Genomic DNA, 27531 nt, shown 5'->3' with positions numbered 1-27531 from the left:
TCAGAAGATACTCTTAAACAAAACTGGAGATCTCACACTTCCTGATTTCAAAACTTATTACAAAGCTACAGTAATAAAAACAGTGTGGTACTGGCATAAAGACAGACATATTGACCAATGGAACACAACAGAGAGCCCAGAAATAAACCCTCACATATATGGTCAAATGAATTTTGACAAGGGTGTCAAGTCATTCAATAGGGAAAGGATAGTCCATCAACAAATGGTGTTAGAAAAGCTGAATGTCCACATGCAAAAGAATGAAATTGGATCCTTACCTTGTACCATATACAAAAATTAATTTGAAATGGGTAAAGACCTAAACATACTACCTAAATGATTAATACTCTAAAAAGAAAATAGGAGAGAAAAGATTCATGACATTGGATTTGCAATCATTTCGCAGATATGACACCAAAAGCAAAGGCAACAAATGTAAAACCAGATTAACTGAACATCAAAATTTAAAACTTCTGTGCAAAGGACATAATCAACAGAGTGAAAAGGCACCCTACGGAATGGAAGAAAATATTTATAAATCCTATTATCTGATAAAGGGTTAATGTCTATAATATACAAAGAACACCTACAACTCAACAACCAAAAATAAATGGATTAATAAATGAGCAAAGGACTCAAACAGATTTTTCACCAAAGAAGGTATACAAATGGCCAAGCAGCACATGAAAAGATGCTCAACATTACTAATCACTAGGGAAATGCAAATCAAAACCAGGATCAAATATCACTTCACACCCTTCAGGATGGCTGTTATCTCAAAAACAGAAAATAAGTGTTGGCAAGGATGTGGAGAAATTAGAACCCTTGTGCACTGCTGGCAGGAATATAAAAATTGGTACAGCTGCTTTGGAAAGCAGTATTGTGGTTCCTCAAAAATTAAAAAATAGGACTATCATACGATCCAGCAATTCCACTTCTGGGTATATATCTGAAGGAAATGAAAACAGTATGTTACAGAGATATCTGCACCCCTATGTTCACAGCAGCATTATTTACAATAGCTAGGACATGGAAACAACCTAAGTGTCCATCGATGGATAAATGGATAAGGAAGTTGTAGGATAGCCATACAACAGACTATCATTCAGCCATCACATGGAAGGAAATTCTGACACATGTGACAACATGGACAGGACATTATGTCCTTTTTTTTTAAAAAAAAGGAGCATATGTCCTTCAGGACATTATGCTAAGTGAAATAAGCCTGCCACAAAAAGACAAATGCTGTATGATTCCACTTTTACCAGGTATCTAGAATAGTCAAATTCATAGAAAAATAAAGAGGAATGGTGGTTACCAGGAACTAGGGGGAGGGGGAAATAGGGAGTTGTTTAATGAGTATAGCATTTAAGTTTCACAAGATGAAGTTCTGGGGACTGGTTGTACAGCATTGTGAATATACTTAATGTTACTGAACTGTACAATTAAAAATGGTAAAGATGGTAAATTTTATGCTCTGTGTATTTTAGCACAAAGACACTCTTAAGAGAGTAAAATGGGAGAAAAAGATCTGCAAATTACACATGTAAAAGAGAACTTGTATAAAGAGTTCTCAAACCCCAGTAAGAATTTATTATAAGAAATTATTACACCTGTTAATAATTTAACAAATATGCTAAATTAAAAAGATTGACCATACCAAATGTTGGCAAGAATATGGAACAACTTGAACACTCATACACTGCTAGTAGATGTGTAAAATAACACAAGTACTTCGGAAAACAGTTTGGCAGTTTCTTAAAAAGTTAAATATACACCTACCATAAGGACCCATATATTTCACACCTAGGTATTTGCCCAGGATAAATGAAAGCATGTGTACAAAGAGTCGTACCTGAATGTTCATAGCAGCTTTATTTATAATAGCCTGAAAATGGAAACGACCCAAATGTCTGTCAACAGGTGAATAGTTTAACAAATTATAGTATATAGCCATACAATGGAATGCCACTCAATAATAAAAATGAATAATACATGTAACCATCTCAAAATAACCATGCTGAGTCAAGAACAACAACAACAACACACACACACACACACAAAGAACACATGATGTATGACTTCACTTATATAAAATCCTAGAAAATACAAACTAATCTATAGTAACAGAAAGCAGTTTCATGGTCCCCTGAGGATTGACAGGGGAAGAGAGGGACCACAAAGGAGCACAAGCAAAATTTGGGGGATGAGAGATATGTTGACATCTTGACTGTGATCATGGTTTCACAGCTGCATACATGTGTCAAAACATTAAGTTGTATAATTTAAGCTTGTACAGTTTATTATATGTCAATTATACTTCAATAAATCTTTTTTTTTTTTTAAAAAGCAAATCCTACCAAAGAACAATGTGCCTAACAGGCATTTCTCTCCAGACCACAGGACTCTTACGGTCCTTCCAGTTCAAAACCTCTATAATTCAACTGGCACATGAGGGGCTACCCAAAGTACAGTCTGTCATACAATCTCAAAGAAAGAGTGGAAAACATGAACAAATCATCAATAAGGATTTCACAATGTCACTTTAAAAAGTGAAGAATTACACAGAAGGGAAAAAATATTTAGAGAAAATACACAATGTCTCAGATATAACTTTCATTAGTAAAAAACTAATTTTGTCAATATCTCTGGTGGATAAAAAAACATCTTAACTATGGCTATTTACTCCCATAAAAAAAGAACTTAATTACTAGCAATGATGTCAGATTTATCTCATATGTTAATTGTTCAACAATAGTTAATTTTTCTTTCTAATAACTGTAAGCTTGAGAGCATAATTTCAGATCTTATACTCCAAATTCAATGAAAGTAGGCACTGTTGTCTGTACTGTAATGTCTAATTAAATACATAAAGTATAGAAAAATCTGAAATAAGAGTCCACACCAAAAACATCATATCCTCTGTCAGTGAAAGGTGGGAGGAAAGATCCAGAAAGCAGTGTGGAAATGCAGGCCATGCTTGCACTGACAACCTTTTATTGCTCCCTTCATCGTATCTAGTTATGAACGATGGCAGAGAGAAATGTGAGGTATGGCTTATAAGATTTTGAAATGCTCTGCTGTTAGCCGTTTCTGGAATTTTTTTACCAGAAAATCCCCAAAACGTTTGTTGAATTAAACAGAAAAGAAGCAAATAGGTCTAGGAAGGCATTTGGTCAGGAGTTCTGGATTCTAAGCCTGCCGTGACTAGATACTAGGCTGTATGACATTGGTTAAGCCACTTTATTTCCATTTCCTCATCAGCAAAGTGAAAAGTTAGTGTACACACACACACACACACACACACACACACACACACACACACAGAAATTCTACTTGTCAGGTGAAATGTAAAGGATACGAAATTTGCACAATGGGACTGTTCCATAATTCAGGACAACTTATCAATAACTCAATGCAACAAGCTTTCATTTTTTTTTTAATTGGAGTAAAATTGCTTTACAATGTTGTGTTGGTTTCTGCTGTACAATGAAGTGAATCAGCTATATGTATACCTATATCCCCTCCCTCTTGGACCTCTCTCCCACTGCCCTCCACCCCACCCATCTAAGTCGTCACAGAGCACCAAGCTGAGCTCCCTGTGCTATACAGCAGGTTCCCACTAGCTATCTATTTTACACATGGTAGTGTATTTACGTAAAACCTAATCTCCCAATTTGTTCCACCCTCCCCTTCCCACCCTGTGTCCACATGTCAGTTCTCTACATCTACGTCTCTATTCCTGCCCCACAAATAGGTTCATCTGTACCATTTTCCTAGATTCCACATATATGCGTTAATATACGATATTTGTTTTTCTCTTTCTGGCTTACTTCACTCTGTATGACAGACTCTAGGTCCATCCACATCTCTACAAATGACCCAATTTTGTTCCTTTTTATGGCTGAGTAATATTCCATTGTATATATGTACCACATCTTCTTTATCCATTCCTCTATCATTTGACATATAGGTTGTTTCCATGTCCTGGCTATTGTAAATAGTGCTGCAATGAACACTGGGGTACATGTGTCCTTTTGAATTATGGTTTTCTCAGGGTATATGCCCAGTAGTGGGATTACTGGGTCAAATGGTAAATCTATTTTTAGTTTTTTAAGAACTTCCATACTGTTCTCCACAGTGGCTGTATCAATTTACATTCCCACCAACAGTGCAAGAGGGTTCCCTTTTCTCCACACCCTCTCCAGCATTTATTGTTTGTAGATTTTTTGATGATGGCCATTCTGACTGGTGTGAGGTAATACCTCACTGTAGTTTTGATTTGCATTTCTCTAATAGTTAGTGATGTTGAGCATCTTTTCATGTGCATCTTGGCCATCTGTATGTCACACACACACACACACACACACACACACACACACACAAATTCTACTTGTCAGGTGAAACGTAAAGGATAGGAAATTTGCACAATGGGAGTGTTCTGTAATTCAGGGCAACTTACCAATAACTCATTGCAACAAACTTTTTATCAGTAACTACAGCAAATTACACCTCAAAGACAGTCTAAGACAATCTTAGTATAATCTTTTAAACAACAGAAACCACCCCAAAATCTGAGATTGTTTTATCTGAAATGACTACAAATAGTATTTTTGCATGATTCTAAAACTAACAGAAATCCTTTTCTTTCCTAAAACTATATTTCAATTTTATTTATTGATTTTGGTATTTGCTTTGGTAGAAAACCAAAATGATTTACTACCTATATGCTTGCCCTACTATATTTTAATGAAAAAAAATTTTTTAGTCCCTCACACAGGCACAATGGAAAGTAGTGTTGTAAGTACATAAAGATTAAATATTAACATTTTAACCAAGGTCACTAGAACATTTTGGCTTGTTCTCTACTTAAAACAGAGCATTAAAAAAAAAAAAAAAAGTGTGTGTGTGTGTGTAGGAGAGGTGGGGACAGGACAGTTTCTTCCCGACTTCCTATAAGGTACTTACAGTGCTGATCACAATCAACTCTGGCAAACACTACTTGATTTTCATTTGGATATTCTTCCTTAATGACATTGGAAGCTTCCTCAAAAATTGGGTGCAACATCTGGCTGAAACGACACCTATGCACAGAGGAGGATATCAATTAAAACTGAAAATCAGAAGCAATAAAATTTTATTGATATTTCTATTGTTATCCATTCATATTTAGCATATTACAATAAACAGAATTAACAATCACACTGTTAATTCGGGAATCCTGATGTCATTCATTGGAGAGGAAAACAATTTTGAATTCAAAGACTATTCCATTTCAAAGACTGGACAGATAATTTAAAGATTCTGGTTTTTTTCACTGGAAGAAAATGGCCAATATTATGGAGCACAAAGCTAAGGACCTCTCACAGAGGCAATGAAACAAGTCTGAAATAAGCCCTCTAAGATGTATCTACCTGGACTTGTAACTACTAAGACTCAGGCATTTATGAAGGAAATTAGTTTTCTCCAAATAATGAACATATTTTTAGACTACAAGATCTTTAAAATGGTAAGTTTATTGCAAATATTAGACTGATTCAACTGACAAGTTCAGTCAAATCTCATAGGCAAGTTAGCATACTAAATAAATAAGTTTTATAAAAATGACATATGGTATAGAGTGAATTTCCCCCTCAAAATTTACCTCTGGTTAAAATGGGCTTTTGTGTCTATAAACTATTAAATATACTAAGTTCAGGAGCAAAATTTTTTAATCCCCAAATGAGACTTTCCTGTCCATGTTTCCTTTGTCTGTAGTTTTTGTTTTGCTTTTACTTTTAAAAGGGGGCACAAACCCCACAATATTCCAGAAACTTGACACCTCTAATTCTGACTGCCGCTTAATCAGGCCAACCACTTCACAAATATATTCTATGGGTCATTAAAGGGACCTGATAAGAAAGAGAAGGATCAGAATCAGCACACAAGCAGCTGGGCTAGAATGGTCGTTCTCATATGAAAAAGGTATGCAGTATTTGTCAACAACAACAACAACAAAAAAACTATAATTGCTACTATTGCTTCCTGAGCCCTTTGCCATCAAGAAATTTACTTAAATGAAGCCTGTGAGCTCTTTAATCCACATGTGATTAGGTCATACATATTAACTATAATTCAACAAAAATATAAAGCCTTTATACTTCTTCCCTATTTCTTTTTGTATGTAACTCTTCTAGCCCACTCACCTGACTTCCTAAGGAGATGTCCTAGAATATACCAAGGAGACACAATCTGTATCTTCAATCTCTCGCTTTCAAATGGCTCTTTCCTCTTTTAGCATTCTTAAATCTCTCCCATCTGGGATAGGTGGGTGGGGTCTGCGGATATCAGGGACCGTGTCTTATTTGACTACATATTCTAACAAGCATTTCAGTAGATGTCTGTTAAATGAATAAACTGATAGACTGGAGGAACTGGAGAGGCTAGGACCACAGGTTTGTGGGTTCTTACAGTTTGCTGAAGATAGCATTCTAGAGGGCCAGGGAGGCAAGGGGTAAGGACTGATTAATGGTTTCTTGAAGAATTAGGATATGGCCTAGTAAAGAATCAGTGGACAGGCTCCTGGCTTATGGGCAAGGTAAAGACAGATATTGACGGCTCCTTTCTGGATTGTCCAGTTTGCTGCCCAGTAAGCACTTAAGCACAGATTAATGTTTAAAATAGGATTGGTTTTAACACCAAAATGTGAAAGGGGAAGATGAAATAAAAATTCAATTGCAGTATTACTGTACCTTCATACATATAGAAAGTTACGTTTATAAAAGTAACACAACCAAAGCAAATAGATCTATTAACAGGGCCTTAAGGGTCATCAGAATCCAATCTCCAATCTAGTACTTGAATCGACCCTTTACAAATCAACCAAATGGGTAAAAGTCTCTGCAGGGACAGATTAGGGGCACCTGCTAATAGTATAACCTAGTGGGGAAAAAAATAAGCTTTGGAGTCAGACATACCTGAGTTTAAATCCCAGTTCCACCACTTACTAGCCGTCTGACCTTTCTGAGCCTCAATTTCCTCAACCTAAAATGGAAATTATAATATCTACCTGCAGAGTAGTTCTGAGCATTAAAAGCAATATATGTAAAGAGCCTGGCACATAACAGCATTATTAAGTTCCTACTACGGTTTATTGTCCTCTCAGGTATATTTTTAGGCAGGTCTATTAGAGAATTCTTCCTTAAACTGTGCCACATCCATAACTTCCAGAGGGAACTCAGAATCCAGCCTTTGAGGCCACACAGTGTAAGTCTATGTCCTATGGCCAGTTACCCAAGTTTTTTCAGTTGAATAAAAGAGTATTAATTTATGAACAACTCCAGGTATTCTTTGGTAATATGTTTCTCAAATAACTGCAGTTATTCCACATTTCCAATTCACTTTTTACAACAACGTTGGTGGCATGTTCTATTTCTTTTTCTTACAACACACAAAATCCCTCCATCAAAATAACTGCACTCTAGTTTTAACTCTGCCATAATCTAGTCAGGTGATCGTGGGGAAATACTTTACTCCTCTGGATCTCAGTTTTATCTTTAAAGTGGACTGAATTAAATAATCTTCTACCAAATGTTGTGGCTAATGTTACATCTGGATAATCCTAATTTACCTTGGAAAATGCTACCTTTTGTTGTACATTTTATAAATGGTATTTTCTCTGTATATCTTCAACATTTTACTGAAGTTCTTTAAATACAGATACTATACATCATTAATCCAGTAAGTATTTATTATGTACTTATCTGCCAAGTATTATGCAAAGTGCTTGGGGATTCATGTTGAAAAAAGATAGATATGGTAACTTTTCACAAAGCTACTAATATAGTAGGGAAGTACCAACGAAACCACAACATACAAGTGTTATGACTCGGTAAGTATGTGGTGTTATGAATAGATATAAAAAGGGTTCCTAACCTGACTTAAGAGTAGGGGTAGGGGTATTGATGTAGGAAGGTGACCTGGAGAAAGTGGCATCTAATCCAAGACTTGAAAGATGATTCAGACTTAAGGAAGTAAACAAGTGGGTAAGAGAAGAGAGATCCATTCAGACAGAGAAAGTACCATGACTAAAGGTCCAATGATGAAAGAATACAGAATATTACATAAACTGAAAGACATTCAGTATAACAGAACAGAATGTGGGAGTGGAGAGAGGCAAGAGATATAGCTACAGAGGAAGGAAGGGACCAGGTCATCAGGGGCCTCCTAGGCAAAGGTAACAGAAAACATTTAAGGGTTTAAGATGAGGTGTAAACTAATCCAATTTGCACTTTAGGAAACATACTCGGGCTTACTTTGTAGTGAACAGAATGGGGACACATAGGACTAGAAGCACAGGAAATAAACTAGGAGACGGTCACAGGAATCTAGGTAAACTGCAGGACTGTGGCCTGAAGTAGGGTAGTGGCATCTACTAGGTAGTAAGCCTAAAAGGGTCATATAAGATACAGATTGTCTAGGAATAAGGATTATGTGAGTGTTTCAAACTTCTCTCCAGCTGAAGCTCCCTTCTTCCTAACCCCATGCCACATTCTTTAACATCTGCTACATATTATGCCCTTCTAGATGCTGGGAATACTAAGTAAGACATTTCTGCTCTCAAACTCTGTTTGCTAGAGCACAAAGATGAAAGACAAAACAAAACAAACAAACAAAACAAACAAACAAAACAAAATGGTTCTAATGAACCTAGGGGCAAGGACAGGAATAAAGACCCAGACGTAGAGAATGGACTTGAGGACACGGGGAGGGGGAAGGGTAAGCTGGGACCAAGTGAAAGAGTAGCATTGAAATATATACACTACCAAATGTAAAATAGCTAGTGGGAAGCAGCTGCATAGCACAGGGAGATCAGCTCGGTGCTTTATGACCACCTAGAGGGGTGGGATAGGGAGGGTGGGAGGGAGATGCAAGAGGGAGGGGATATGGGGATATATGTATACATATAGCTGATTCACTTTGTTATACAGCAGAAACTAACACAACATTGTAAAGCAATTACACTCCAATAAAGACCTTAAAAAAAAACAATGTAGCAAGAAAAGAATGTGGTACATAGGGAACTATATGAACACACAAAACAGAATCCAATTCAGACAGGGAAAGGAGTAAAGGCTTCCTAGAAGTAGTAAGTAGTAGTAGATGGTATATATTATAAAATGTCAACATTATTTTTCCTTCTAAACTTGCCACACCCACATCCTCACCTCCAAACACTGCCTTACTCCTTAGTCAGGAAAACTAGAGAATTGCAATACGTAATTGTGTGTGTATGTGTGTGTATGTGAGAGAGAGAGAGAGAGAGAGAGAGAGAGAGAGAGACAAAGAGGGAGAGACAGAGAGATCTGAGTTTTTATGTTACCTGCTTTTATTTTAAAATGTGGGATAATGGAATCAGGTATATTTTCTCTCAAAACAAATGCTCACCAAATTGAGCTGCTTCATCTTTGAATGAAACTTAATTGATTTTTGTATATGGAATATTGTCTCACAAAAAAAAAGAGGCTTTCCCACTTACTCCTTTCTAGCAAAGAAAAATCACCTCTATAAAGTTTAAAAAAAAAAAAAACTTAATGATGCACTCCCCCCCCACCAAAAAAATAAGATATTACTTACCAATCAGCATAAAAATTTACTAAAGCAACATCAGCATTGTCTGAAATTGAAAAACAAAACCAAATAACCTAAGTTACTCGTGTCTACATAATTATGACATAATTAAAGATATGGTTTTCATCATGGTCTTTTTCCATTCTTAAAGGCTCACTAAAAATACACAGTAACTTATCTCTCACTCAGAGACCCATACAGAGAGTCCTGGACAGCTTATATAATTTGTGGGAGTCCCTGTTCCTTTCCTCTATATCGTCCTCCATCTTAATACCTCCACTGAATGAAAATAAAATACACAGAGAGGGGCTTCCCTGGTGGCGCAGTGGTTGAGAATCTGCCTGCCAATGCAGGGGACACGGGTTCGAGCCCTGCTCTGGGAAGATCCCACATGCCGCGGAGCAACTAGGCCCGTGAGCCACAATTACTGAGCCCGCGCATCTGGAGCCTGTGCTCCGCAACAAGAGAGGCCGCAATAGTGAGAGGCCCGTGCACCGCGATGAAGAGTGGCCCCCACTTGCCGCAACTGGAGAAAGCCCTCGCACAGAAACGAAGATCCAACACAGCCATAAATAAAATAAATAAATAAATAATTTAAAAAAAAAAAAAAATACACAGAGAATCAAACCCAGATCAAGAAAGTAAGCTACTAAATAGCATACTCTCATAACAAGTGAAGTGGAGTGATTTGGATTTTAATAATCCATTTTTTGACCTTCCATATTCATGAATAACTGAGCTTTGCAAATAAAATCCTATTTCAGAGAATAGACTTGTATAACTAATCTATTTCTAAAACTCAGATGCCACCTAGTTGCAACAAGTAGTCTACAAATAACAGTGTTGCATAAGATGTACCTTTTCTGGTTCCTACCCATTTAACAGTTATTCTCTGTTGTAAAATATAACAGTATTATTTGCATATCCGGATGTGAAGACATGAGAAAGATATATCTGTTCCTTTTGCCTAAACCTAACAAAGAGAAACTTAAATAAACTCAAGTACTCAGTACTCACACACACACACAGACACACACACACAGAAACCATACCCACAAAGATATTCTAGAATTTGAAAGATGAAAGGAGTGAAGATGATTTGCAAGTTTCGATTCTCTTTTTCCTTTGTTTACCTTCAAAGCACTTTTTATCTACTTGCTATTTACTCTAAATCAGTGATGTTCACAAACTGTAATCCCTGGGACCAGAAGCACCAGCATCATGCTGGAACTTGTAGAAATGCAAATTCTTAGGCGGGGTCTAGCAATTTCTATCAGAAACTGGGGGCAGGCCTGGCAATACTGACAATAAGTCCTCCAGGTGACACTGATACAGGCTAAAGTTTATAGCACCCTTTCTCTAAAGAGATCCCATAATATGGGAATAGACTTTCTAGCATTTAAAACCAGTTCCAAGAACACAAAACAGCATATGATGGTGAATGAATAACTCCTTTTAACTCTTACTATTTTTAGTTTTGCTCAAACCAGTGGGTGAAATGGAATGCTTAAAAAAAAAAAGACATCATTTATCCACACTACATTTTCTTAAAACTCCTAAGTTGTTATTTTTCTATCAACCACGTCTTCACATTCCCTCTACTACTTTTAAAAACAAGAAATGTTTTCCCCCAAGTTAACTGTATCTACAATCACATTGTCAGCAAACAAGCAAAACACTTATTGAACTTAATTGGACCAATGACAATAAAAGAGATCAGAGTAGGTGATTTAGTTAAAAGCTAAAAAAAAAGACAAAAAAAAAAAATTGTAGGCTGTGTCCTAAGGTCATTAACATGTAATACTGCACAGTGGAAACTGCTGGCCTCTAAGCAACAAAATACTCTGAATTGTTAAGAGTGGTATTCATGACAAGGCAAAGAAACAAAACAAGACTAAAAGTTTACTTGTAACACAGGAAAGTAGACTTACGCATTTTAAGAAACTTTACTAAAAACTAAAACCGAAAGTGCTTAGTTAATTCCGTATACCATGGAATTAATCAGAATGCTGGCTCCTCAATTGTTCTAGATAATTGAGATTTTATTTTGTTTTTGTATATAAACTAACTCTTTAGAGAGAAGAAAGTATACTTTAAAAATAACAAGGTACTTACTTAAAATGTCATCTATATTCTCTGTATCAAGACTTGTTATTTCAGTTGTTACAGGGGTAAAAACCCAAGTTACCTGGAAATTTAAAAAATGTGAAATTAATAAATGTTTCCACAAAAGGCAAATAATGCTGAAAGTCTAAAAAGAAAAAGAAAATTTATGAATTAAGTTGGTTCCACTATTTAAAAAATTATCCATCAGTTGGTTTTAATCTTTATTATCTATTCTAACCCTTCACAAGATCAGTGAAATAGTACAATTTATCAAGCCTAGAAACTAATTCAATAGATTTCCTATACTTCTAAATACATAAAAGAGATTGTTTCCAAACAATTTTCAAAATTAAAAATGTACTCACTGTTTTAAATTAATATTCTCAACAACTTTATCTCTGGTGCCACAAGAAAAATTTTGCCAGATTATTAACAGTTTTGAAAGAATATTAAAACCAAAGCTAAGTTTGCTGATTCTATCCCACCATGTCTCTAAGACAGAACAAAATAATAAAAAGAACAATTCAAGAAAGACTTTTCAAATCGTTAACCAGAAGCCCTTCTTGCGGGGTCTTCACTTACAGGTAGTTACGATGTGTTAGGTGAGAGGTTATTAAAAAGAGTTAAGAGCAGTAAAGTGCATCCACTTTAACGTGTCTAAAACGCTAAATTCAAGTTTATCAAAATCTTAGTGTTTCTTAGTGTTCAAAGAAAATCTCAGCTTGCCATCTGCAAAACAAAGAAAAGGCACAATTTTAAACTAAACTAACAACTGCTTACTTATTTTAAAAAGTAATATTTAGTGTATTTTATTTTTAGGTTCCATCTTTAATACATTATGTGTTTTTTTGTGGGTTTTTGTTTTTTTTGCACTCAGAAAGTTTACTGTCTAATGGAGAAACAAACATTAAGTTACAACAACAAAATCAAATAAATCGTGTATTGTCTCTAATGCAGTTAAGTAGTTTGATAATATCTAACACAATGAGTGAAAGAGAGATGTTTCAGCATCTTATTTGGTGGGACTGGTGAACAAGGCCATGAAAAATAAAATCAACCAAGGAATGAATACATACAAAAATCAGCATAGAGGATAAAGGTAGAAACGTAAGTATTTAATTTCAAAAAGAGACACACATCTGCTTTGGCAGCAAGCTGTAAGAAAAGGTTTGAAACTTACATTTGGCCCAAAAGTGTAAACAGGATTACCCATGTTGATGTTGCTATTTGTTTTTTTAAATTTTTATTGGACTATAGTTGATTTACAATGTTGTGTTAGTTTCAGGTGTACAGCAAAGTGAATCAGTTATACATATACATATATTCACTCTTTTTTAGATTCTTTTTCCATATAGGTCATTTCAGAGTACTGAGTAGAGTTATGCAGTAGGTCCTTATTAGTTATCTATTTTTTCTTTTCTCTCTCTTTTTTTTTGGCCGTACCTTGCAGCACGCAGGATCTTAGTTCCCTCACCAGGGATAGAACCCATGCCCCCTGCAGTGGAAGCATGGCATCCTAACCACTGAACCGCCAGGAAATTCCCTAGGTTATCTATTTTATATAGTAGTGTGTATATGTCAATCCCAATCTCCCAATTTATCCCCCACTACCCAGTAACCATAAGTTTGTTTTCTACATCTGTGACTCTATTTGTTTTGTAAATAAGTTCATTTGTACCATGTTTTTTGTTCCACATATAAGCAATATCACATGATATTTGTCTTTCTCTGTCTGACTTACTTCATTCAGTATGACAATCTCTAGGCCCATCCATGTTGCCGCAAATGGCATTATTTTGTTCTTTTTTTATGGCTGAGTAATATTCCATTGTATGTATGTACCACATCTTCTTTATTCATTCCTCTGTTGATGGACATTTAGGTTGCGCCCATTTGATGCCTGGACAGTTTTTTGTTCAATCCCATTTATATATGGAAATCCATTCATTGAACCACTGCTCTTTATCAAGTGACAATTAACATTAGGCCCCAATCAAGGTACTGAAGACACTCCTCTGCCCACCCATTTCATGGACACTTTTGGTACTCACAACAGTTACAACTCAAAATTTTATAATTCACCAACAATTCAATTTCTGAATAGTATAGACAGGTTGATGCTGGTAGGTAAATAAGCCCAGCTAATTATTTTAAATATTTCTATAAATTCATTCTTTTCTTAGAAAAAACCTAAGAATAATACCAGTCTTATTTTCAAGGTACCATAATAGTGTAGCCAATAGCTGACATTATTTCTGTTAGCAACCAGTAAATTATACTCTCCTAAAAGTAAGCTAGATAACTTAAAATCCCTGAATATTTTACTTCTATAACTAATTTATTTTCAATACCTCAAAAATCAACTGGAAAGATCAGACTTCCCTCACCAGTCATTACTTACTACCCATACCTCAATTAACAGATCCTTCCCACATCAGTGTATGACTAGCTCTAGACAACTATATAAACTGTCAGAAGATAAACTGAAGCGTATTAAAATGTTTAAGGGTTTATATGAGCAGAAATCAATTTGAAGCACACAGCATCCAATCTAGCAGATAGAAAGGAGCTCCAAGGAGCTGTACAAAATATCAGACTTTTATAGGCAGAGGGGAGCAGGAACAAGGACGTTATGCTAGGCAAAAAAACTGGATTGGTTATTGCAAAGTTAATTTCCTTTAGAGGACGGCAGGGGTCTATCTGGCAGATTACCTAACACATGCTGATCAGGAGACTCCGGGCTGACAGGTTTAGATTCCATTTCTGGAAGAGCCTAAACTGTAAGTTAAGCCTCAGTTTGGTGATGTGGGGCTTAGCATAAGCAACTCCATTTGGGGCCTGTTGTCTTGTTTCTAACAATTATATTGATAAAGGAAGATTTTAGAGTGGATTGTATGCTGAAGAAAAATTCAATAAGAACACATAAAAATAAAGCAACAAAGTTGGTCATTATCAAACTCAAGTCATTAAATAACTTGACAGTCATTTACAGTGTCTGCTAGGTACTGAGGGCACAAATGCATAAGGCATAGCATGCATGCTGTATCTCAAGGAGCTCTCAAACTAGTGGTGGTGGTAAGGAGGGGAGAAAAAAGTGATAAATACAGATATGATCATGGCCTTCAGCTGTATAATCCAAGGAAGCCCATTTTTGAAGAGTTAGTTACTGCCTATCAAAATACATGTTTCCAGAGAAGTATATTCTAAATTTAATTGCTTTTTACGTTAGATAATGACAAAAATGAGGCACAATCAATTTGGCTGTATTAAACATAACCATTATGTAAGAAACATTGTGCTAATAAGCATGCAACTGGTAAGAAGGATTCTGTTAACAGCTGTGTTTAAGAAGGCCCAAAACAAGAAAACTGTCTCTGACCCAATAATCTCTCCTCCCTGTAGGGTGTAAAAGAGGCAATTTATCATTAACATTTCTATTAATATGCAGTATGAAGGGAAAGACAGGTTGTTTATTTGAATTGTTAGCAAGCTCCACTAGTCTGACAAATCGTTTCTTTTCATGTCAGCCCCGGGCAGAAACAATATTCTCCTGGGGAAACACCTTTATGTGTCAAATGCTATAGTGTGCTTAAGTAAAATAAAGACAAGTAGCTCTAAACCAGGAAGGGAGGAGGGAAATCATTTAATTTTTAAATTTAGACTTGAAGTAAACTTTTAATTTTTTTTTAAAGAAACAACAAAAACCTACACAGAAATTTTCCATAGATCTTAATAGTCATGGAGAATTTAGCCTCTAATGATGGAATATTACAACATGGGTAAATATACAGACATAAACTTATGAAATATTTTACAAACTGGTCACTCTCTTCAGTTCATTAGCTCATTTTCTTGCCAAGAAAACTGAGAAGCATCTCCAATAATCTTCTATAATTCATTAGATAATTCCTTCCACATGCATTTATTGTACAAAATATTAAATATTTCAGTCTGAGATATGTCTACTGATATGATCTTATATAAAAGGCACAGAGTAAATAGTAAACACTGCACCCAAATTCATTAAAAAATAAATAAATAAAGTGAAAGGCTAGCTTTAAATAGGAGCTTCTTCAGACTCAGCAGATATAGAGAACAAACTAGTGGTTACCAGTCGGGGGGCTGGGGGGTAGGCAGGGCAATACAGGGGTGGGGGAGTGGGAGGTACAAGCTATTGGGTGTAAGATAGGCTCAAGGATGTATTGTGCAACACAGGGAATATACCCAGTATTTTGTAGTAACTGTAAATGGAAAGTAACCTTTAAAATTGTATAAAAATTTTTTTTAATTTAATAAATAAATAGGAGCTTCTTTAGCAAGTAAAGTATATTTTCTTCCATTAGATGGTTTTTAAACATTGAGATATCTTTGGGAACTAAAAAAGCTTTCCTTTCCTTTAATTTCCCTGTATCCTTCATGACCACCTAACTGGCTGGTGATGCCAGTGCACTAGCTGTATTTCCACAGCATTTTTTAAGCCACCCAGTAGCCAGTTGCTTTTCCCAAAACATGCCCCACAATTTTTCTGCTTCCTTCTCTTTGCATACATGGTCTCCTCTATGTGGAATGTCCTCTTCTCCACTACTGCATAATCAATCCTTCAAGGATTGATTCCCTCTTCCATGATGCTTTATCTGGTTTTCCTGGTAGAAAATGCCTTTTCTTTCCCAAAAGCCAACCTACTCCATGAGGATAGAAAAAGGAAAAATGTAGGTTAGGGAAGTGGGAGTTATTGCAAAATCAAAATTCTCTCTAAATTAGACATCAGTTTGAAACAAGATGCAATGAAAAGTTGGTTACATGATTTTAAAAAAAAGTATTTTAGAAATAAATCTTGGGAAGAGTTTTTACTATGCACTCTCTCTCAATGTTAGGTCAAACTTTAATTGTTACAATATTAACACATAAACATGCTATAATACAAACACATACAAAATGCTCTGGCATTCACTGCTAGGCCCCAGTGCTATTCCTCTTTTGAAAAAAAACATTAATTGAACAAGACACCAACCTAACAGGATCTTTAGAAGTACGAACTAACATCAATAATAACACATATTGGAAGCGAGTTATTAAAGCTCTCAGCATAATTTTTAAAATAAATAAATACATTTTCCTAGTACATTAAGACCATTCGAGTAGTTACCATTTGAATATACCCTTAAAGGGGAGTACTATGACACTCTGAATCGATATCTCCCTTCAATCCAACCTGCCCAGAGTCCAGACTAGTCTTTTCCAATGCTGCTTTGCATATATCGATTCCTCTGCCCCTAAAAAAACTCCAAGCGTTTTTCGCTGTCTACAGTATAAAAGCCTAACTCCTTAGCCTGCATTTAGGACCTTTCACAAACTAGCCCACACTTGCCTTCCTACATCACATGGTACTGATCCCCATCCATATTCTATATTCCAACTAACAAGAACTATAGTTAGAGTAACCATACATTCTAGTTGGCCATATACTCTAGCTTGCTTGAGACAAACCCAGGTTATGCCTGTTGCCCTGGAATATTACTAATAGCACCACTCTCTTTCAAAAGGGTCCCAGTTTGGGCAATAAATTATATATATGGTCACCCTATTTGCAGTAGACTCTTGGCAACTGAGAGGAACCGTAACAATCTCTTCACAAATTCTAAATTATTAATAAGCATATAATGTCCTCCCATATAACATGCGGTAAAATGAGAATGGAATGAGAATGAATAGAGAAAAATAAAGATGGACCAAGATATGAATGCTAAGCTAAACCAATCACTAGCCTCAGTCATTGACTTGAAACATTAGGCTCTTAGGAAGGGAATAAAATCAGTAGCTCAGAAAAATTACTACATGACCCTTCAAGGGTCACTCACAAATGGTCCAAATCCTCTAAGTTACAAATCCAAGAATGCAAGGCGTCTTAGTAATTGCAATTCCTAAAATGTGTCATCTTAGTCTCTTGCCTCCATACTTGGCTCATGTCGTTTCCTCTGCTTGAAACAGCTAGGAAAGCTTATCTAGTTTTCGAGACCCAATTCAAATGCTATCTTTTCTATGAAGCCTTTCCTGATGGTCCCAGACAAGAGTGATTAATTTCTCTCTTCTCTGAACCTCCAGAGCACTCTCTTAGGGTGTTAACATATTATTTTTCACACAGATTATTTGTGCCATCTTGCCTCCTCTAGGAGACTCTGAGTACCTTGAAAGTAGAGACTGTTCCTTATTCAATTTTGTACCCCGCATATCACCTACTACAGTACCCTACCAGTACACAATGAGCACTCAAATATGTACTAAGGTGAATGAATGGGTGGATTATGGTAATACATTAAGAATTTAGAGGGAGGGTGTTAGAAGTAAGAAATACGGGAAAGGGGTTCAGAAATGGGAATAGTCAATAAATATTTTTAACATGTTTGAGGAAAATAAGGTTATCAGATAGGAATGAAGTCTGTATTAAAATTTGTGTTTAATAATGTAATGATGAAAAGCACAATACCAGGTGATGATTCACAGACTCAGATTTAGAGGGAATCTCAGAAGTGATCTTCCCACCCGCTGCAGAAACCCCTCTATACTGCTGTCTAAGAGCCGTCACGAATCCCCAGCAATACCTTCTTCCAGTTCCCCCAGCTATTCCTTGGCATGACTTCCAGACACTTCAGCACATAGAATACCCTCACTTAAAAACAGCTACGCTACGTTAGTGGATAAAAGTCCAGTACGTCTTGTATTGTTCCATTGTAAGGTTGTTAATTCAGTCATGAAAATAAATGATTTCGGACTTTCAGGACCAGAAGCTAATAAAGTACCAGGAAGAAGAGGTTATTAAATATTATTTCTGTTAGCAAGATTTACAGTCACAAAAGCATTTGCTAGGCCTTACTTTAAGTGTTTTATTAGAATATCTTAGTATAAATGAGTTTAGAATATAAAAAGTATTTCCGGTGAGTTTGTTTGTTTTAAAACTCAATACCTTAAAACCTTGCATTCAAATGGTGGTCCCTGAACCAGCAGCACTGGCATCACCTAGGAGTCTGTGAGAAATGCAGGCCCCACCCCAGACCTACTGAAACAGAATCTCCATTTTTATAAGATCCCCAAGTGATTCCTATGCATATTAAGTACCACTGCCTTAGAGAACAAAACTCTTGACTCTACAAGCATGTAAATTCATTTTAAACTTTGTACAATGGTTTTGGTCCTCAAATATGAATACAGTAATACTCATTCATGAGCATTCTGTATTGAGATGCGTAATACTGTGATTTTAGAAAAATGTGGAATCTAAAATCTCATTAGAAATCTACACTGATGTTAATTTTTCAAAGTATACTGCCTTCTGCTTGAATAGATATTTCTACACGAAAATTACTGGCAAGAAATAGAAGCTTCAATAGAGGATGTTTCCTTCCCTACAGCATTACTGTTCTCAACTGCCATTACATCTGCTAGGAGTTCTGCAGTAACAGCTTAGTGTATTTTTGCTAAATCTATCATTTACCTGCCTTTCTGTTGGGAGCTTCTCAAAGCCCTTTACAAACTATGTCTCTTCTATAGCAAGAAGTAAGTAATGTACCAGGCAACAGTTCCCTTCTATTTCTAATCCAGATTGACAAATCAGCCTCCCACCTGAAGTCCCAATGCCATGGGACCCAGGCAGCTTCTCCTCCCTGAGGCCACTACTCTCACTCTCAGTTTTGCATTAAGCTGGCAGGCAGCAGAAACATAGAGGTCTGCAGTTAGCTACAAGGAGCTAAGAGATATGAAAGGTCCCCAGAGAAAGGCTGACAGGCACTGTATTGAAGCTGAGTATCAATCAAGGCACATCTCACTGTTAGTATTCCCAGAAGCATTATAATGAACCAGAAGTTCAAAGAGAGGGGAAAAATAGGACTAAGTATAGAATAGCACTGGAAAGCCACTTTAACCCTTAAATAGCTCAGTGATACAACCTTCCTATAATATCAGGGCAACCCATTTTGGACAAGTCAGAACCAATCTGCTTTTATAAAGAAACATTAAAACAGTCACAACCTTCTTCATTAAACAACTCAAAATATGGTGGGCACAGACATGTTTGGGAAAACAAATTCTATGCAAAACCAAATAATTCAAATATGAATAATATAACCCCTAAAATCAAATTCTGCCAGTAAAAACAACCATAGAAAATAAAAAGAAAAAAATTGTTGCAATTCATTCTTTTTCTTGCATATTAGTTATTAATCGTGCATGGATTTCCATTAAAAATTGACGTTGTCTGTGTTTTGTTCTTCACTGTATCCTAAAAATGGGATGAATTAATTTACCTGGAATAGACAGTGCACTTCTCCGACCTTCAGGAAAGAATGCTCTTATTACAAAAAGTTCTTCACAACTGGGAATGAGCTTCTCAATGTGTGGAAAGGATTTTTCTGTTAAAACGACCACCTCACTAAAACCCAGACCTAGCAATGAAAGTACTAACAAAGCATAGGAACTGGGAGAAAATTCAAGATGAGAATTGTTTTCTTCTTTTTCTGTACATCCTCTGGGACCCAGGGCTGCAGGGGGGGGGTGGGGGGGGATGTGTGAGACAATGTTCCATTCATCACTGTCTCCCGATTAGTACCTAGCACTGGATCTTGTAATAGTCCAGAACAAACATTCATACATGTATGCCAAGAGAAAATTATGACTGCCCTCCTTGTGCTACACTGTAATTCTTCCCCAGGGTGCCTGATGAAAGAAAGTTCCCTTAAGAGAGTCTACAAACATGTTGGTACATGCATTCTTTTGTTAGGTCGTTCCACAAATCTTTCACTGAGTCATCTATTACATGCTAGGCACTGTCCTAGGCACTGGGGAAAGGAGTGTGAATAACATTATATAGATATTTATATTACATCTGGCAAGATCATCAAACTTAACAATTTCACTTTCATATTAAAAAAGAGAAAGAGAAGATTCTCTCTCAAGTATTTTAAGAGTCACCATAATTCCTGCAAAGTCATGATCTATTCCCAAAAGATAACTGCTGGGCACTGAACAATGAGAATTACACAGTATGTCATACTCCCTTTTTGCCTAGGTTTCAAGAAGCCTTGAGTTAATCTTAATGTGGAACAACTGCATCAACACTGTCACTGAACAATCTTAACATCACTGAAAGTGGGACAACTACATATTACCGCTTCTTTTTTCTTTCTTCCTATTTTCCTGGGATATGATTGACATACAGCACTGTGTGTTAGGCGTACAGCATAATCATTGGATGTACACACTCATGAAATGATGACCACAGTAAGTTTAGTAAACATCCATCATCTCATGTAGAAACAAAATAAAAGAAAAAAATATATTTTCCTGTGATGAGAACGCTTAGGATTTACTTTCATTACAACTTTCATATAGCATTCAGCAGTGTTAATTATATACTAATGCTTCTTGATAGGATGCAATAGGAAATAAAAAGCACCACTTATTAAGTAATCTTAACCCCCCAAAACTGAACCTGACCTCAATCTAATCAAGCCCAAGAACTAGTGTATAGGAAACAATGAATACAGAGGAACATGTAACATGACACCATGAGGATGCAAGCAGCTATGTCAAAATAAAGGGAATTTTATAGGAAAAATGACAGCCTATCTTCATTTGGGCTCCCACCAGAAGTGGATCCCTGAGACAAGTGGTAAAGTACAAGCAGCTTATTTGGGAGAAAAAGGAAGGACCCATAGAAAAATGGGGAAGTAGGATGGGAAAGACAGCGAATATATAATATAATATAGTGAAATAAATACCAATGTTTTCACTTATATAATTTAAATTCTTTAACTCTCTTATTTACCAGATTCTGCTGGTAGCATATGCATTTCTACAATGCAGAATATGAATATGAAGGAAATATCTCCTACATATGTCAAAGAATGCTTTTATTTCACTATTAAACATGTGAACTTGACTTTTTTTTGGTGAGTCAACAGCCTTCAATGAAAAACTGTTCTTCAGTGAAACCTCTGGTTTCCTACTTTCTACATTCATTTAGTTCTAGAATGAACTCGGGCTTTCTAGTTTCTTATTCTTCAGTACTATGTTCTAGGGTAAAAATATGTTTATTACCAAATCCAAGGATGATTCCATTATTATATAGGCCTAATGTATTAATCCACTGCTTACTTTAAAAACATGTTATCTTAATAATTGTCTTATGACTTCTAACCAAACCAATTCTAAATGTCAATCAGAAGTAGTCCTTGAAAGGCCATATACTTTTTTTTTTAATTTTTTATTCATTTATTTTTGGTTGCATTGGGTCTTCACTGCTGTGCGCGGGCTGCCTCTAGTTGCATCAAGCGGGGGGCTACTGTTTGTTGCGGTGTGCAGTCTTCTCATTGCGGTGACTTCTCTTGTTGTGGAGCATGGGCTCTAGGTGTGCAGGCTTCAGTAGCTGTGGCATGCGGGCTCAGTAGTTTTGGCTCGAGGGCTCTAGAGTGCAGGCTCAGTAGTTGTGGCGCACGGGCTTAGTTGCTCCATGGCATGTGGGATCTTCCTGGACCAGGGAATTGAACCCATGTCCCCTGCATTGGCAGGCATATTCTTAACCACTGTGCCACCAGGGAAGCCCTGAAAGTGCATATACTTGCTGAGACATCTAAACTAATTAAATAATCATTAGAAGAGAGACTCTTTAATGCTGCCTCATATGCCACATACTGTTTTAATTAACTTTGTAAAGCAAATGGGTTTGTCTTTCCCTCATTTGGTCTAAAACCCCCCCAGAGATGATCTCAAAGCTTTCATATATATTAAGGGTCATTATCTCATGACCTCCATCACTACCATGTAGTATGTGTCTACCAAAATATTAATCAGGAAATGACTATGGTTTGCTAAAAGGAAATCTGAATTTAGGAATCTATCTCCTTTGTGCATTTTTGTCTCCCTTTTCTTAACTGCCATGAGATAGAGGTAAAAAAAGAAGGAAAAAGCATTGGCATAATTAGGCATTACAAACATCAGAAATGAATGAGGGGACATCACTACAGATCTCATGGACATTAAAAGGATAATCAAGGAATATTAACAACAACTCTATGCCCACAAATATGATAACCTAGATGAAATGGACCAATTCCTCAAATGACACAACCCACCAAAACTCACACAAGAAGAAACAGACTATCTAAATAGACCTATACCTATTAAAGAAATTGAATCAATAATTAATAACCTTCCAAAACAGAAAGCACCAGGCACAGATGGGTTCACTGGTGAATTTTACCAAACATTTAAGGAAGAAATTATACCTATTCTCTACAATCTCTTTCAGAAGACAGAAGCAGAGGGAATATTTCCTAACACATTCTATGAAGCCAGTATTACCTTAATACCAAAACCAGACAAAAACATTGCAAGAAAATAAAACTACAAACCAATATCTCTCATGAACATAGATGTAAAAATCCTCCAAAAGATATCAGCAAATCAAATCTAACAGTGAATAGAAAGAATTATACACCATGACCAAGTGGGATTTACCCCAGGTATGCAAGGCCAGTTCAACATTTGAAAATCATTTAATGTAATCCATCACATCAATGAGCTAAAGAAGAAAAGTCATATGATCATATCAATACATGCAGAAAATGCATTTGACAAAATCCAACACCTACTCATGATAAAAACTCTCAGTAAACTAGGAATAGAGGGGAACTTCTACAACTTGTTAATGAACATACAAAAAGCCTACAGCTAACATCATACTTAATGGTGAAAAACTTGAAGCATTCCCACTGAGATCAGTTATAAGGCAAGGATGTCTCCTCACACCATTGTTTTTCAAGATCATACTGGATATCCTAGCTAATGTGATAAGATAAGAAAGGGAAATAAAACATGCAGACTGGGAAGGAAAAAATAAAACTGTCTTTGTTTGCAGATGACATGATAATCTATGTGGAAATTCAAAACAAATGACAAAAAAACTGCTGGAACAAATAAACGATTATAGCAAGGCTGGAGAATACAATGTTGATATACAAAAGTCAGTTGCTTTCCTAAATCAATAAACAAGATAAATATGAAATTCAAGATACAGCATCACATTGGCATCCCCCATAATGAAACACTTAGTATAAATCTAACAAAATATGTACAAGATCTATATGAGGAAAATTTCAAAATTCTGATGAACAAAATCAAGGAAGAACCAAATACATGGAGAGTTATTCCATGTTCATGTACAGGAAAACTCAAAATTTGTCGAGAGGTCAATTCTTCCCAACTTGATCTACAGAGTTAATGCAAACCCAATCAAATTCCCAGCAAGTTATTTTATGGATATTGAGAAAATAATTCTAAAGTTTATACACAAAGGCAAAAGATCCAGAATAGCCAACAAAGCATTGAAGGACAAGAACAAAATCGGAGGACTGACACCACAGATTCAAGACTAACTATAATGCCACAGTAATCAAGACAGTGTGGTATTGGCAAAAGATCAATGGAAATACACAAATAGATCAATGGAAAAGAACAGACAGCCCAGAGATAGACCCAGATAAATAGAACCAACTGATCTTTGATGAAGGAACAAAGGCAATACAATGGAGAAAAGACAGCCTTTTCAACAATGGTGCTGTAACAAACTGGACATGCAAAAAAATGAATGTAGACACAGACCACACACCTTTCACAAAAAATAACTCAAAATAGATCACTAACCTAAATGTAAAACACAAAACTATAAAACTCCTAGAAGATAACACAGGAGAAAATCTGGATGACCTTAGGTTTGGTGATGACTTTTTAGATACAACAGCAAAGGCATGATCCATGAAAGAATGAATTGATAAGCTGGACATCATTAAAATTAAAATTTTCTACTCTGCAAAAATTTTATTTTACTTTACTATTTTTTAGTAAAATTTTATTTTGCCAATGAAGTGTAGTTTTTATACTGTTTTATTCATTTACTTGGCAGAGACTCCACAATGTTTAATGAACAAAGGGATTAACCAAGTAACTTTAAAATTCTTCCATGTTTAGACATTCTACAATTCTTTGAGACCTCAAGAGAAGCCCAACTACTTAAAGCTGGGAGAGGACATGAATGACATTTACTTTGCTGTTAGAAGGCATTTTCTGAAATCTTTGCTTGGGGACTAGAACTCAAATTATGACAGTGAAAAGCATCACTTTTAAATAGAAAAAACATATAATTCATCAACAGCAATAATTCTAGAGACCTCCCACCCCCAAAAAGACTTGAGAAGAATACTTGGCCTGCCTTAGGACAAACTAGCAAGTAAAAAGGTGACAAATCAATTCACAATCAAATTAAGAGAATGAATCACCATTGGATTCATTTAAAAAGAGAGAAAAAGGCAAGTTTCAATCAACCGAAGTTCACATTCTCTATCCTTGCAGGAAGGAGTATAATTTTCCTATTTATCGTAAGTAAAATGAACACAGCAGTTCTGATGAACATTTTGTTTTCAGTAACTCAAAACAATAAAGTTTTCGGATAAAGCATCTGTGTAGGCTAGATAGTCTTCTAAATGGAACTCTCTCAGTAGTCAAAGAAATAACCAAATGTGAAGGTCACAAAAATATATTTTGTAATTTTGAATTTTGTTTTCAACATCACGAGATGTAAAGAGAGCACTGAAAAACAGGTCTATAAACTACAAAGATTACTCAGCTATAAATTATAAGTATTATTGTTTAACTTCTTATCATTACCTTTGTCAGTTCCTCAATTCCCATCAGCCTCTCTGGCCTCTATTTTATTAGGTCAAAATAGTACTTATTTAGAATTACAAAGTGAAGGAGGCACTAGTTTATCTGATTGAATAATACCCTCCCCTCCTACCTCGTGCAGGACTCTCCTTGACAGCAGCCTTGGCAGAATGACCATTTAGCCTTCAACTGAACACTAGCTATTATAGAGAACTCACAGGACGAACCAATACACTTTAAAGTGGAAAGTTTTACCCTACTGGGCTGAACATCTGCTCACCTTTACCTTCTACACATTCATCACAATTCTATCATGTACAGCTCACCAGGAACATATCCACCTGCTCTCCCACAAGCTCACCGAAGTCCTTCGATGAGAACCTATGGGGATGGAAGCACTGAACCAGGTAGGGCCTGCAGGGAATAAAAGGCACATTCTGTCCTTCAAGAGATTCATGACCATGCATGGAAAGTTAGCCTACCAGATGTATGATGCAAGTACTGTAAGGCTTACAGAAAAATTTAGAGAGGGCAGAAAAAAGGCAGAGAATGCTGTATCGGTTAATGAGCAGAGTAGTTTCTATAGATGAAGTAAGTGAAGAGAAAGCCTGGCTAAGGAAGTTCATGTAGTGCAGTAGTAGGAGATGAAGCTGGAAGGTTAGGTTGGGGCCAGAATGTTAAGGAAAAAACCAAGGTGTTAGCAGAGTAAGTATAATACCCTTGAAAGCCAGACAGAAGAACTGATATCTGCTGTAGCAGAAAGTAAGAAGCCATGGGAGACTTCTCAGTAAGGGGGGAGCACTAATCTTTAAGTCTTGAAATTACTGTGCTCCTCCCTTTACTGGGGAGAAGTAAGACTATGCAGCTAAGAGAGTGAAATGGTAATACAAGGAAGGAAGGGAAACAGGGGCCTGGACTGAGGTGGGGAGATTTGGAGAAACTTTCAAAAGAAAGACAAATGGGTCATGGTGACAAACTAAAGGGCTGCAAAAGTCAATGAGCCAAAGCTATAAACCTAGGTGACTAGAGGAACTGAAAGGAGAGTAAGACTATTTTAGAGAAAGAATTACTATGCAGTCATTGATCTACTTAATTTCACTAGTCATATGCCTTGCCCAGTCAATGAGAAAACAGCTGACAGAAGATGAATTGCCTTCTACCAACTAGCAGAAAGAGTCTGGAAACTGTATTTGACTACTTTTCACACCAAGGACTAAAACACCAAGAAAGCACCTGCGCCCAAGGCACTAACAAAACACTAAAAGACTCCCAAGCTACTCCAGTCTTTAGAGGCGATAGGTAAAGCTGTGAGTTAAAATGACTGGATGACAAGATGTGATGGGAAGGGAGAAAAGAAGCTCTTAGACAGTACATTTACCTCCTTACTCTCCTTCTGTCACTTAAATGTAGGCCTTTTCCCTTTCTCCAGCCAGTGAGGGGGAGGGGGGACAGAAAGAGAAACAGAGAAAGAGAGAAACAGAGTGAACCACTGGAGCATAAAAGAAGCAGGGGGAACACTATTTCAAGAAGAAACAGGGTACTTAGAGTGAAATGTTATAAGGGTATAAGTGAGAGACGTACCAAAGGGTAGTCTAATTCACAATTAGGAGGCTACTCTGACCTAGGGAACACATCACAATCATCATTTTTAAACAGTTAAATCATGTCTGGTAGCCACCAGTAAGGCAGACACCAGCTCCTCTACTTAAAACACTTTCAATCTACAAATTTAAAATTTGTTTTCACAAGATGCAAATCAAACAAAATCACATAGGCTCTGCCTGCCACCAACAGATGAAATTAGCCATTCCTTGTATGATGTGTCACTCTGGACTTATGAACTAGGCATAACAAACATCATTTCAGAAGCTAAGCAGAAAGAGAAATGCTTCTTTATATTTTTTAATGATTTCCAGCAAAAAAAAAAAAAAAGGACACATTCACATATATTTGGTTTGTGTGAATGAAACTGACTTTAATTACCTAAAACAACTTACTGATAGGAATTACCCCAGTCCTGACAATGGGATAATAAACTTTGATAGTAATACAAGTGTCCTGTATTTCTCTTAGAAGAAAATCTGCCTAGAAGACACCCTTGTTCCT

General features: G+C 36.3%; 1 protein-coding gene across 6 annotated transcripts in view; it reads right to left on the bottom strand.

Annotated features, from left to right (window-relative positions):
• Positions 1 to 27531, bottom strand: part of ERP44 (endoplasmic reticulum protein 44) — an 86296-nt gene that overhangs the window by 43146 nt on the left and 15619 nt on the right. For 2 of the 6 annotated variants that reach the window (XM_082468718.1, XM_082468717.1), the window contains exons 2-4: positions 11725 to 11797; positions 9616 to 9655; positions 4969 to 5084 (exon numbers count right to left, since the gene is read on the bottom strand). The exons of 1 other annotated variant lie outside the window; for it this stretch is intronic. In XM_082468718.1, the coding sequence (XP_082324844.1) occupies positions 4969 to 5084; positions 9616 to 9655; positions 11725 to 11797 (229 nt within the window). Of the gene's footprint in view, positions 1 to 4968; positions 5085 to 6956; positions 6977 to 9615; positions 9656 to 11724; positions 11798 to 27531 lie in introns of those variants that run through there. 3 more of the 6 variants (XM_082468719.1, XM_082468721.1, XM_082468720.1) reach the window with 3 other exon arrangements.

The sequence above is a fragment of the Balaenoptera physalus genome, assembly GCF_965194825.1.
Source record: "Balaenoptera physalus genome assembly, chromosome: 7".
Taxonomy (NCBI): Eukaryota; Metazoa; Chordata; class Mammalia; order Artiodactyla; family Balaenopteridae; genus Balaenoptera; species Balaenoptera physalus.
Note: the sequence above shows the minus strand (reverse complement) of the source record. Positions and strands in the feature narration are given on the sequence as shown.